At 47.0% G+C, this 13,243-nt stretch overlaps 1 protein-coding gene across 3 annotated transcripts in view; it reads left to right on the forward strand.

The window, feature by feature from the left end:
- Positions 1-985: 985 nt before the first annotated feature.
- Positions 986-13,243, forward strand: part of PRPSAP1 (phosphoribosyl pyrophosphate synthetase associated protein 1) — a 52,756-nt gene continuing 40,498 nt past the window's right edge. The window contains exons 1-2 of one of the 3 annotated variants that reach the window (XM_075014891.1): positions 986-3,027; positions 3,817-3,921. In XM_075014891.1, the coding sequence (XP_074870992.1) occupies positions 3,839-3,921 (83 nt within the window). In that variant the 5' untranslated portion in view covers positions 986-3,027; positions 3,817-3,838. The other 2 variants (XM_075014890.1, XM_075014889.1) reach the window with 2 other exon arrangements.

Raw genomic sequence — 13,243 nt, forward strand, 5'->3', positions numbered from 1 at the left:
ATTGTTAGGTACTTGAACTCCCTTTCGGGGCACCTTGATGGATAGAACCTTCTCAGTGGTCTTGCCGGCTCCAGGGAGTTCAGTTTGCACTGTGACACTGATGTGTGTATTTCAGCTTTGGATGCCCTGCTTTTGGTTTTGTTTTTCCAGAGGTTTAGCTGACCGTGCTATTCTAGAAGGACACGAGACACCACCTGGCAATTTTAACTCTGTGTTAGTGAAACAAAGGGGATGGAACCAGACAAGCGAGGGAGGCCTTGCACAAAAACATTGTGCGGGGCTGAATAGCTTTATTTCCTGCCATTCTTCTTTCTTTGGGAGGTACCCATGGAGATGTCAGTCTCACAGGGCAGGGTGAGGGTCTAGATGCCCTGTTGTGGCACTGACCATGTGTGGGTTTTCTTGAGGGGATCTGGGCTGGCACACTTCCCAAGGTGCTAGAGCAGGGATTCCCAGCCTATGGGTCGTGATTAGATTTGTTAATGGTCACCAGGAGCTTGGAGCTGCATGTGGCTCTTAAAAAAGCCATTTGCAGCTCCTTAAAGCTGCCTCACCCAGCAGCTCTGTCAATAAACAATTACATATTACAAAAGTACAGCTTCTCCACCTTTGATATTTGTAGCCATCCCAGGCAAGCCCCTTAACAGACTCTTGCAGTAAGTAAGGAATTCTCATCCCCTTCCTCTCTTCCCCCTTTTGCCCCCCTTCTGTCCTATGTAGCTGATTTGTCAGTTTTCATTTTGTATCTTCCCCCAACCCCTGATTGTGAATCTCCCCACAGCCCGACCGTGACTCTCCACAGCCATGAGCATGACTCCCCCCACAGGCCTTCCAGCCTGAGTGTGGGCTTTAAGCTGGGGGAGCAGTTTGGGGATGAGGGTCTTTCCCCCACAGCAAGACAGATCAACTATAATGAAATAATAATTAACTATAATAAATGTAGTTATTATTTTATTAATAAAAACAAAAAAGCAGTCCAGTAGCACTTTAAAGACTAACAAAACAACTTATTAGCTGATGAGCTTTCATGGGACAGACCCACTTCTTCAGACCATAGCCGTACCAGAATAGATTCAATATTTGAGGCATAGAGAACCAAAAATGGTAGTCAAGGTTGACAAATCAGAAAAATATTATCAAGGTGAGCAAATCAGAGAGTAGAGGGGCAGAAGGAGGGGGGAGTCAAGAATTAGATTTAACCAAGTATGCAAAAGAGCCCCTATAATGACCTAAAAAATTCCCATCCTGGTTCAAATCACGTGTTAATGTGTTGAATTTGAATATAAAAGGGAGTTCAGCAGCTTCTCTTTCCAAAGTGTTATGAAAATTCCTCTTCAGTAAGACACACACTTTCAGGTCGTTAACAGAATGGCCCACTCCATTAAAGTGGTGGCTGACCCGTTTGTGGATCAGGAGTGTTGTCTGTTTTATGCCCTTTAATTCTTTGTCTAAGAGAGTTTGAAGTCTGTCCAATATACAAAGCATCTGGGCATTGTTGGCACATGATGGCATATATGATTTTAGTTGAGGAACATGAGAATGTGCCTGTGATTCTGTGACTAACCTGGTATCTCCAGAATAGATAGGTGGACAAAGTTGGCAATGGGCTCTGTTGCAGGGAAAAGTCCCAGGACTGGTGTTCCTGCAGTATAGACTGTGGCCGTTGGTGAGAATCCTCATAAGATTGGGAGGTTGTCTGTAGGAGAGAACAGGCCTGTCACCTGGGGCCTTCTGGAGTGTGGCATCCTGATTAAGGATAGGTTGAAGGTCTTTAATAATGCGTTGCAGTGGTTTGAGTTGGGGGCTGTAGGTAATGACCGGTGGTGTTCTGTTCTTAGCTTTTTTGGGCCAGTCTTGAAGTAGCTGGTCGCTGGAGTAGATGGTCTGGCCCTGTTGATTTGTTTTTTATTTCTCATGGTGAGTAATTCAGGTTTATGAATATCTGGTAAAGATCTTGTAGTTTTCAGTCTCTGTCAGTAGGGTCAGAGCAAATGCGGTTGTACTTAAGGGCTTGAGTGTAAACAGTGGATCTAGTTATGTGTGCAGGATGGAAGCTAGAAGCGTGTAGGTACATATAGAGATCCGTGGGTTTCGGGTAGAGTGTGGCACCAATCTTGTCCTTTTTCATTTGTACTGTAGTGTCCGGGAGATGAATCTCTCAGGTGGAGTAGTCGAGGCATCAGTTGATGGTGGGGTGCAGATTGTTACTTTATTGGTGTATTTTCCCCTTCTGCTATTTAATAACTACTAGGAACACATAAACAGGAGGCGCTGCAAATTTATATTCTTGCAAATTTAGCGAGTTACGGAGCTGAACCTCTGCCCTACGCCCCTGATTTTGAATTGTCCAAGTCCAAGTGAATTGTCAAAATGGGTCCCCCTCTGGAACAGGCTGGGAAGCGCAGCTGAGGTGAGGTGACCAATCCTACGTGGGAGCAGGGCAGCCCCATACCGTCCCCCAGGCAGGGGGTGTGATGAGTTTGGCGGGTCTCTGCCCCGACCTTCCAGCGAGCCGTGTTCGCTGCAAGGCATTGACAGCCTCCGACCACGCCCCGCTCTGCAGGAGGCTCCGCCCATCCTGGGACACCGAGCTCCGGCCCCCTCCCTCTACCATCGAGCGTGATTACAGAGCGCCTGCTCCTTTCCTGAGGCCGCCCATGGTGCGGCCATCTTGGACCCGGGCAGCGAAGCCAGACAGCAGAGGAGGAAATGAAACGTCCCGCCGGCGTCGCCCGGAGATAGCCAGAAACCCGGTCTGAGGGCTGTGTTACTTCCTCCGTAGGGGCCCGCCGGCTGGAGACTCGCCCAGGTGCGCCGCCTGCGGCAGCGGGAACCCTTTGGTGCCCTCACTCAAGATGGTTGCGCGGAGGGAGGCCGGGGGCGGGCTGGAGGTCTAATTAGGAAATGGCCGCCGAGCGGGGAGCGACGCTCTAGCCGGCCAACTCGGCTGCCCGCGCCCGCAAGTTGAGCGGAGAGGGGGAGCGGGCGAGCGAGCGAGCGAGCGCGCGCGCTGAGGCCGGCTCGGACGTGAGCCTCGAGGCGGCGGCGGCGGCGGCGGGACGGGCTGGCGGGGAGGCGGCAGCAGCGGCGGCGGCTCTGCCTGAGGGGACCTTCCCCGCCTGATCTTACGGGGACTCGCTCGCCTGGCAGCCGCCCCCCGCCCAGGGCCCACTCCCCTTCCCCCTCCCCCTCGGACTCTCCCCTTACTGCCCCGGCCTGGGTACGGCCCCCTGTTGCCCCCGGGCCTGCTGGTCCGCCTGCCCCCCCCTCCCCTCCCCTCCCCGGCGCCTCTTGTCGTGTCCCGCCCGCGGCCTGGGAGTGGCGTGTGGCTCCCGCAGCTCCCTGGGCTCCAGCCAGGGTCTGTTGTCCGCGGGGCACCTCAGCTGGCCCGCCTGAGCCCCCCTCCCCCCTTGCATCAGCTCAGGGCCGGCCCCAGTGGCGCGCTGGTCTCCCCCCCCCCGGGGGCTGCTGCGCCTCTGTAACCCCCCTCCCGGCCGCTCCCCTAGAGCCCCAGCTCCCCCCCCCCGCCCCCCCCAACGTCGGGCTGCTGCGGGCGAGGCGAGTTGGCCCTTGCAGGCTAAGGGGGAGCTAACCCGGGCTGAGCCCCCTTTGGAGACCGCCAGGCGCCCACCCGAGCCTGCCGCAGCTGCTGCTTTGTCCTTCCGTGGTGTTACGCGCCGCTAGCAGTGGGGCTGCGGGGTTCCCCCGTCCTCTCCGCTCCCCCCCCCACCCCCACCCCGCTGAGAGGTGGGGGACGATGCCAAGGAAGCGGCTGTTGCCTTACAAATCTGTGTTTTCTCACTTTCGCGCTCCAAGGGGGCTGCATGATCCCCTGGCGATGAATGCAGCCAGAAGTGGCTACCGGGTCTTCTCGGCAAACTCCACAGCAGCCTGCACCGAGCTGGCCAAGAAGATCACAGAGTAAGTCGCCCGCTTGGACTGGGTTCCCGCCCCGGTGCTCGCCATTAGTTGAGAGAGGGTTGTGCGAAGGGACATCCTGTTAAAATCACGTTAGCGAAGGTCCCTTGACTGACCCTTCCTGACGTGATTGAAACTTTGATCGTTTTAAAACTCTCTTATTGTTCTTTTGGCTGCTGCGTTTTCGCTGTCAGCAATTTAGATTCCATGGGGAAAGTACAGCGGTTGGTTTAATACTGTTTCTTTTGGTTAATTTCACTTTCAGCTTCCTGCAAACGTTGGGCTGCAACAGAGAGATACTGAGAATTCTGTTTAGACTTAATTGAAATTAGCAATATATGGAACCGGTTTGGGTGAGACTTTTTTAAAAAATGCCTGCTGGATTCTTTTTTCAGATGTGCAATTATGATTTTGCTATAGAAAGCTTTGGCGTTTTCTGTAATGAGGAAAGTTCTCTGAAGTCATTCTTTCTTTCTTTACTAAAATCCAGTGCAGTGCTGGAGATTGTGCTAATAAAGTCAGCTACACCCAATTTTTAGGAGTAGAAGTAGTAAGGTATGTTCCCAAAAAGTTGAGGACAGATGTGTGATCTCTCCTTATGTCTTCAAAAACAGCAAGAAGTCCTGTGGCACCTTATAGACAAACAGATATTTTGGAGCATATGCTTTCATGTGCAAAGACCCGCTTTCCTTATGTCTATTTTCTCTGAAGGATTTGACCCTGGTCAAGTGGAGAAATATTTTTAAAGTCCTGATGACTGGTATATTTAGAAGTTTTTCAAAACTTTGCTATAAAATGTGCTTCTGAATATGACTTATTTATAAAATGTAACATATTTCTACTTTTCCTCTATCATTCACTTTAAGTTAAGTTGACTTGAAATGGGACATGGTGCATGGGCATTTTCTGATATCAAAGTGGGTTTAGTAAGTAGTGGGCTTCTGTTTATCTTGAGCAGGATGCAGCTGTCCTCATAAAATCTTGAGTTCTGTTCCACAATTCATAACTAACTCAAAACTGGGGATGGGATCCAGTGCTTGTTTTTTAGTAAGCGTGTCTTCACTAATGCATAGAGGTAGCTGCTACGCCAATGCTTATTCTCAGGGGATATATAACCCACACATTGGCAAATGCAGGTGTGCTGTGGGTTGTCTAGCTTGTTGTATAAACTTTGTCCTGTACTTATCGCACATACTCTTTTAAACTGTGACAGAGGGAGCAGTGTTAGTCTGTAGTCTCTAAAAACAAAAAAGCAGTCAAGTAGCACTTAAAACTATCACCTAATAAATTATTTTGTTAGTCTTTAAAGTGCCACTTGACTGCTTCTTGTTTTTCTCTTTTAAACTGAATGTATAGTTTTGTTTGGGACGTATTCGGTGGTGTTAATGAACAGGACCCTCTGGGGTGGGTGGAGATGTTGGTTTGTGCATATGCAGGGTTTCTTTTTAAAATAAACAATTTTTTCTCTCCACAAAGCTGTTCCCCGTATTCTCAAGCACATAGCCGTACAATTCTGAGTATAATGGTTTTGAATATTTTTTTTATCCTTAGTGTAGTGCAACAAATGGATTGTGCTTCACCAAGGCCTATTCTCTTACCTTAAAAGTCTACCTCTTGAGCAGGGTATTCTGCAGACTGCTCCTGTAGGTGAGAAAGCAGCATCCAACATATTCAGCATTTGAACAGTAAATGGCTGACCTTGTTTCACAACTTCTTTTGGTTTTGTTTTTAAATGACTCAACTTCCGCTGAAAGATATAGTGGGGGATAAAATAAAACCTTTGACCTTTGGAGGGTTAGGGCTTCCTGAAATGAGGAATCTTAACTGTATGTAGCACCCACGTATCAAGTTCACTTTCAGGGACTTTCCTGTTTTATTTGATCATGGAGAGATGGATGTAAGGATCTAAAGATGCCTGGAACTTCATCCCTGAATATAGAAACGCAGCTGGCCCTGGAGAATATATAACCATAATCCACGTGGCAGCTTCCAATTACATTTGGGCTGGGGGCGGGGGAGGCCTGCTCTTTTGTGCTATGGCTTAACTCTATTAAATTACAAAAGTTTAGCTATTGGTGGTATTAACTCAATGTATGTATGCGCATACTATATTTAAAGTGGCAAACCCAAAAGAAAAAGGTAGTCTGAGGAAGAATTGTGTTCAGAATAGTTAGAGATGGCAAAGGTCTTCTCAAGTCAAGCAATAACTTTCCAATACAATTTGCAAATGCTGTATACTGACCTCCCCCAGAAGAATGCAGGATCGCTTCATCGTACTTTTAACTTTTACTTCGGTTCTTCAGATGCAGGACTGCTGGCTTCCCACTCGTGGAAAGCCCAGCAGGCACTCAGTTGGGAACATCATTTGCGTCTTTGAGTAGAGTTGAAACAGGCTGAGTCTGTCATCTAGTACAGGTTGCACCTACAAAAACTGGCGTTCTGTGGTCCAGCAATATCCCTCATCTAGGAGGATGAGGAATGCTTCTGGACCAAAGGGATGGGGCAGCAGGACAAGCTAAGTTAGCCTTTTGGCAGCTGCTCAGGAGACAGAGAGACTGGGGCTAGATGGTTCGTCCCTGGCAGCCCTGTGTGGCTGGGATGTTGGAGTCCCCCCCCAGCCGCACCTGGAGCTGGGCTGGGACACCAGCACCCCATGACTGCCTTGCTCAGGGCCAGGGAGGAAAGCCCGCTGCCTCAGCAAGCTGTGGCCTGACAACAGAGGCAGCCATGGACTGATGTGGGGGTGCACCAACCACCCTGGTCAGGCAAAATTCCTCCTTCAAGCCCACTGAGGTCCCAACGGTGCCAGATCAGAGAGGTGGAACCTGTATTGTGTGTTTTCTTTAAATTTTTTTTTGTGACACATTTAGAGTAAGAATTTAAAACCTTAGAGGAACGCATATTATTAGGGAAGAGTTACTTAAATGTACACCCCATATGCAGGCTCTTCTGTGGTTTGTTTGTGCACAGGAGGAGTCCTGCTGGGTTTTCCCACAAAATGGGAGCTAGCATTTAAAGTGGAGTGTGCACATTGCAACTGCTAAAAAGCAGGGGGAAGGTGAACTTCGGAAATATGGTGAAATATCCCTTGAATTTGTTCAGGACATTCAGTAATTAACCTGTACTTAAACTGCAAATGTTAACCTTCATATTTGTTTTAACTCTTTCACAAAGACTAGTGGAAGCACATGAGTAGTCTTACTTTATTCTCTCTTGCAGTTTGCAGAATGGGCTGAATATATCAAAAGATTAAATGTTAATTATCTGGCTTTTGCATTCTCCCAAAAGAGGAGAGACTCAAGATTTAAAGACTCCCTTCATGCCCTCCTTGCAAGTTTACAATATAAGATTCTCTGCTGACACCTACATTGCTTATGTAGGAAGGGTGAATAAATGACAGGTTTAGCTTTGAATTTCCATATTTTTGATTGGCAATAAACGCATGGTGTATACTATGAATGACTTAATATCTTGCAAAACTGCCTTTTTTAAACTGCAGATACTTCAGTTACAGCAGTACCACTCCATTCACTCTGGCACACTCTCCTGCATCTCAGATGAACTTTGTTTTAACTGTTTTTTTTAATCCCTTTCCCTGATAGTCAGCTTGTCACATTGCAGCTAAGAATGCGTGTAGTCTGATTATAAGTGTCCTTTGGAAAATACCAGTTCTGTGAGAGACAGATGGCTGCTTGACCATTGGAGTTCTAGTGGGCACTGCATTCAGAGGCAGTAACATCTGCTCTGCCAAGAAAACATTTTAAATATAGGAGCACCACAGATGTGCTTGGATCTCATTCCCTGATTGCAGAATGTGTGTCATGCCGGGGGTACAAATTATGTACCACTCACCACTCTCTGCTGAGAAGAGGAGTTGAAGTCTGCTAATGCTTACCAAATGTTTGAGTGTGCCAGTGGTTTCTGGAATGTGTGTGTGTGTGTGTGTGTTATATATAAAAGCATTCATTCAGTTTTAGTATGAAAAATGATTGGAATGGAAACAAAATTGTGAGGCTAGACAGAATAGACCAATAAAGACAGGATTGAAAATCTTAAATTCTGATCTTCCATTGTGATTCTTGTGAGCCCTGTATACAACACTTTAAACCAGAGAAGCCCTCCCAGCAAGTGAGCAACTCTTGCTGAAGAAAGGGGCAGTACTGTTGGGTTCCAGGAAAAAGCTGTGTCCAGCTCTCCTTGTTGGGATCTCTTGTAGAAGACCAAAGGAAAAGCATGTGGTGGTGCGGGGAAGTTGGAGTACAGACTCTCAGGTTTTCCACTCCCTATGTTCTCTCTTTTCCTTCTGTCTCTATTAGGCCAGGTCTACACAAGACCTTAAAGTCTATCATAAGTACGCAATTCCAGCTACTGCAATTGTATGGCTGGAACTGACGTATCTACAATCAACTTACCTTGCCCTTCACATGATTGAGGGGTACAGGGGTTGACTGTTCACCCCTGATAGTTTGATTTTCCACATGCCCAACTAGACATGTGAAATCAAACCCTGGAAGATCAGCCCTGACTCGGTCAATCTGCTGGATAGTGTAGATGTACCCTTTGTTTGGGGTTGGGGGGGGGCTGTTCAGAAGGAATGGGGCACGTTCTCCTTCTTGCTAGAACATGAAGAATGACTGCAGGAAAATTCCAAGCCTTAGAGAACAAAACTGTGGTGGACAAAAGGAAGTAAAATCAATTAACTGTGGGATGGCAAGCAGTGTCAGGAGCGAATGTAACAAAAGTGCAGCATTGTTCTACTGTATGCTGGAATGTTGTCTCTCCACAACCTGTAATATAAGATGGTGAGCATCCTGAGTGAGTTTGTGGGTGACTTGGATGGAGTAAGGGCCTGATCAAACAGGAATTCATTTTGTATAATTCCTCTCTGCTTGCTTGCCCTCATTTAGGGAAACCTTATTCTTGAGTGTTAGACTGGAAAGGGCAAGGAAGAATCTGTATAACATATGCTAATTGTCCTAATTGCTGTCGTGAGGAGAATAAAATATTGCCAACAGGGCTACATCCTGAAAGGTTCTGAGCACCTTCAGTTTCAGATGAATTGAGAGGCAGTTGTAGGCTTTTTGCTTCTTTTATGCAGTTGTGTGGGGCCTTGTGGGGATACAAAAATTTGGGTGTGCACTAGCACTCTAGCACAGCAGTTCTCAACCAGGCATCAACTGGTTTCAGGGGGTCTGAGGGCCCTGTGGAGCAGAAATCTGGAGCCCTGGCACAGAGCGTGGGGCAAAAGCCATGTGGGTGGACCCTCCTGAAATCACTGTTTCCCCACTCACCCCACTCCTGTGCTAGGGCCCTGTGTAGATTTAAAAAAAATTGGATTCTGTTTGCAAAGGCGGTAAACAATACAACTGCATCTGCAGATATCTGCAGCTTTTCAGGGCCCTGTCTATGTGAGGGGGAAAGCCAGGTTTCTATCCTTGAGATAATAGGACTTACTCAGATATACAAGCTGATCACACAGAACCTAATCTCTGTGTATAGTGGGGAAAAGTGCTATTTGTCCTTCCCCCTTCACACATTCCAAATTAGAGAAATCAAATGACTTGTACAACAGCAACCCTGCAACTGGAAAGAATGGGTAACTGTAGGCTGTGTTTAAACGCTTATTTTAGTTTTACAGGGGGCTGCACATGCTTACAGTGTGGATTTCTTTGCCCTGTGCTACCCACATCGAAGGGAACAGTCACTTTGATTCAGTCAGCCCAAGCCTGGTCTGCCATCCATAGCAGTCCATGCAGTTTTGAATTGTGGTGGGTTTTTTGGTGTCTTTCGTTGAGTAATGTCTAGGAACAAGTATGGCAGAAAGGGATCTAGGGGTTATAGTGGACCACAAGTTAAGTATGAGTCAACAGTTTGATGCTGTTGCAAAAAAGCAAACGCGATTCTGGGATGCGTTAACAGGTGTGTTTGTGAGCAAGACACAAGAAGTCATTCTTCTGCTCTACTTTGTGTTGGTTAGGCCCCAGTTGGAGTATTGTGTCCAGTTCTTGGTGCCACATTTCAAGAAAGATGTGAAGAAATTGGAAAGGGTACAGAAAAGAGCAACCAGAATGATCAAAGGTCTAGAGAACATGACTTATAAAGAAAGGCTGAAAGAAATGGGCTTGTTTAGTTTGGAAAAAAGATGATTATGGGGGGGACATAATAGTGGTTTTCAGGTATCTAAAAGGGTGTCATAAGGAGGAGGGAGAAAACTTGTTCTTCTTGGCCTCTGAGGATAGAACAAGAAGCGATGGGCCTAAACTGCATCAGGGGATGTTTAGGTTGGACATTAGGAAAAAGTTCCTGACTGTCAGGCTGGTCAAACACTGGAATAAATTGCCTAGGGAGGTTGTGGAATCTCTCTGGAGATTTTTAAGAAAAGGTGAGATAAATGTCTGTCAGGGATGGTCTAAACAGTACTTGGTCCTGCCATGAGGGCAGGGGGCTGGAGACATTGACCTCTCAAGGTCCCTTCCAGTCCTAGCATTCTATGATTCTGTGAAAGGGTAGTGAAGAGGTGGTGTCATCAGGAGGTAAATGCTGGGGTGAAATTACCTCCTTGGTTGGGAGGTTGCAGCAGCAAAAATAAACAGCATCATCTCTTTAATTTCAGTGTTAAATCTTGATTTACAATGAAGTTTAAATGTAAGTGGTGTTGAGATAATTTTGCAATTGCATTTGGTATCTCTGTCAGAGTGAAGGAAGAAAATTCAGTAGGTGTAGTCTTCCCCAAGCGAACTCTCACCTGTGCAAGAGTCTTTGTACAGCTAATTATAAAAGAGGAAGAAAGGTTACAATTTAGAAGTTATTGCTGGTCAATCAGTGTGATCAGGATTTATATTATTCTACCTAGTCATATAGATGAACAGCCGTCAGGCAGAAGCTTGTTCTAATCGTTACAATTTTTGTAGGGCACAGCATTGTGCAAGGTTCGTCACAAAAAAGACCCAATTCCTGCCTGAAAGAGTTTAAAATCTGAATTGTCAGTAAGACTCAACAAATGAAAAGGGCAGTTTGTAGTACAGGAACCCATTGTGCTGTTAGTTTCAAATAGCTTCGGTACAGCCTACAAATAAAGGGCAAGAGAGAGTCTACAGTGTGACAGTTCATCCCATACTGCAGAGTTGTACCCCAGAATCTCAGCTCTCACCGTAAAAACAAAAGCCTCAAAGAAATCTAGGGTAGATCAATGTGGTGTAATATCTGCCTGAGTTTGTAGAAGACCTGAAACAGTAGAGACCTACAAACTGCCACATTTCATCTCAGTGACCGCTGGACCATGGAAGTCAGGTTTTTCCTACAATGCCACGAAGTTGAGCATATTTGTTGCAGAATTTGCCATTTTGCTGTCACCAGCAATCTGACATATTGTTGTGACTGCCCTTCCGGGATCTGCTCTTCATCTTCCAGTACAGAGGGCGCAATTAACTGGATCAGTGCATTTCTCTGCTGTGTTCTATGGAGCCAGGTGGCAGAGATTCATCCTGTAGCCAGAATCCTGAGCTGAGATAAACTGCTTGGAGAGCAAGATAGGGAGCCACTGAGGTGAGTTGCTGAGGCTGGCTACAAGATCTTCGCTTCTTTGATACATCAGGGAAGGCTGTGCAGTAGAGCAGAAGCCCTTCTTTGAAAATAAACTTTGTCAATGCATATTTTAAACATTGAGCCATCGCGAGTGAGATGAGAATGGAGGGTGTATCAGCGTGTTGTAATAGATTCATGCTGTTGCTGAAGTAAGGGATTGCTGCCACCAAATTGTTGGCAGGAGAGGGAATTGGGTACCACCTTGTCATGGAGTGTGCAGGGGCTTGACCATAGTAGTGAGGGTATGCCCACCCTGCAATTAAGCACTGCTTCTGTCCTCTGTCAGCTGACTTGGGCTCAGGCTATGGGGCTGTAAAATAGAGGTGTGGGGTTTGGGTTGGGGAATCCCAGCCTGTAGTTTGGCTCTGGACTGTAGCTTGCCTGGATTCAGCCCTCAAGGCTTAGGTCTTCCTTCCCCAGCATCCAGCCCACTTCAGGTTGTGGGCTGTGGAGACCTGCACCTCGTGGGCCAGAGTCACGCAAGCCGGGGCTGGATCCAGCCCATGGACTCTGCCAAGCGGGGATAAGAAGCGGCTCCAGGCTCTGCACACCCACACAATCTTCTAGCCATGGTCCCCTTAGGCTCTGGAACTAGTGTGCAGGGGGGAAGAGGGAAACGTCTGTTGTTTGGTTTTTAGTCTGGCACCATGTCTGTGGGTTTGAAATGCTTTTTACTTGTGTGCCCCCCAGCAGATTTTTTTCTGTGGTCAGTGGTCCCCGATCCAAAGAAGGTTCCGCACATCAGCCTGTAGGTCTTCGGCTCATGCTGGAACCGGGGCTCTGGGACTCGACAATCCTGTGGCTTCAGTTGCCTTTCTCCCTTATGACTGGATGGGTGTTGGTGGGCCACTTCACCTCGAATGGTCCCTTGAAATGTTTCTATTTGTGTTAAGCAATCTGTTGCACTTTGTATTTAGCCGTGACACCTGAAGATCTTTGTAAGCACAAAAGCTGGTCTCTCACCAGCACGAGTTAGTCCAAAAGTATGTATATTACCTCACCCAACCTGTGTCTCTAACTGTAATTTAATTCCACAAGGCCATATTCTACACTAGACCTTTTGTGCAAACCTCCTATTGACACAAATGATAATCTGACTTCTCCTTTAAGGGTAAACAAGCAAGTGCTGATCTAGTCACGGCTTTTATCAGCATCCTTTTAGGGTGGAGTTGAAGACTGAAGCTTTATCTACACCATTGTGCAGAAATGGATTTTACTTAATTTAACCTATTTGTGTGGAAACACTTAAAACAGTTCAGAGTACTTTATCAACTCAGTTTAAGTAATAAAGGCCTGAACTGACAGGAGTTTTGAAACCATTGGTTGGTGGCAGGGATGTTAACATTTAACTGGTAAGCCTCATACTGAACAGATGAAGCTTAGTAGTAAGCATCCTTCAGTCTGCATAGACTGTGGATCACGCCCTTTATAGTTTCAATTGAGGACTTCATTTACAGTGTCTACTGTGACTATGAAGACCCACATGAGAGTGACAGTCCTTGCTGCATCTCTTGCAGATGTGGTGGGTGTCTGGCAAGTCCTTATTGTGCTTTCTGTGTGCTTGCTTCTCCTCTGCTATCTGTTTGATCCTCATCTCACCCTTCTGAAGGCCCTTGTGTAACCCCTGCCTCCATCTGCTGCGGTCGTCTGCTAGTTCTTCCCAGTTGTCCAGCTCGATGTCTACCTCTCTGAGGTCTCTCTTGCAGACATCTTTGTAGCGCAACTGGGGGCGTCCAGGAGG

The sequence above is a fragment of the Carettochelys insculpta genome, chromosome 20 (genome assembly GCF_033958435.1).
Source record: "Carettochelys insculpta isolate YL-2023 chromosome 20, ASM3395843v1, whole genome shotgun sequence".
In the NCBI taxonomy this organism is placed as follows: domain Eukaryota; kingdom Metazoa; phylum Chordata; order Testudines; family Carettochelyidae; genus Carettochelys; species Carettochelys insculpta.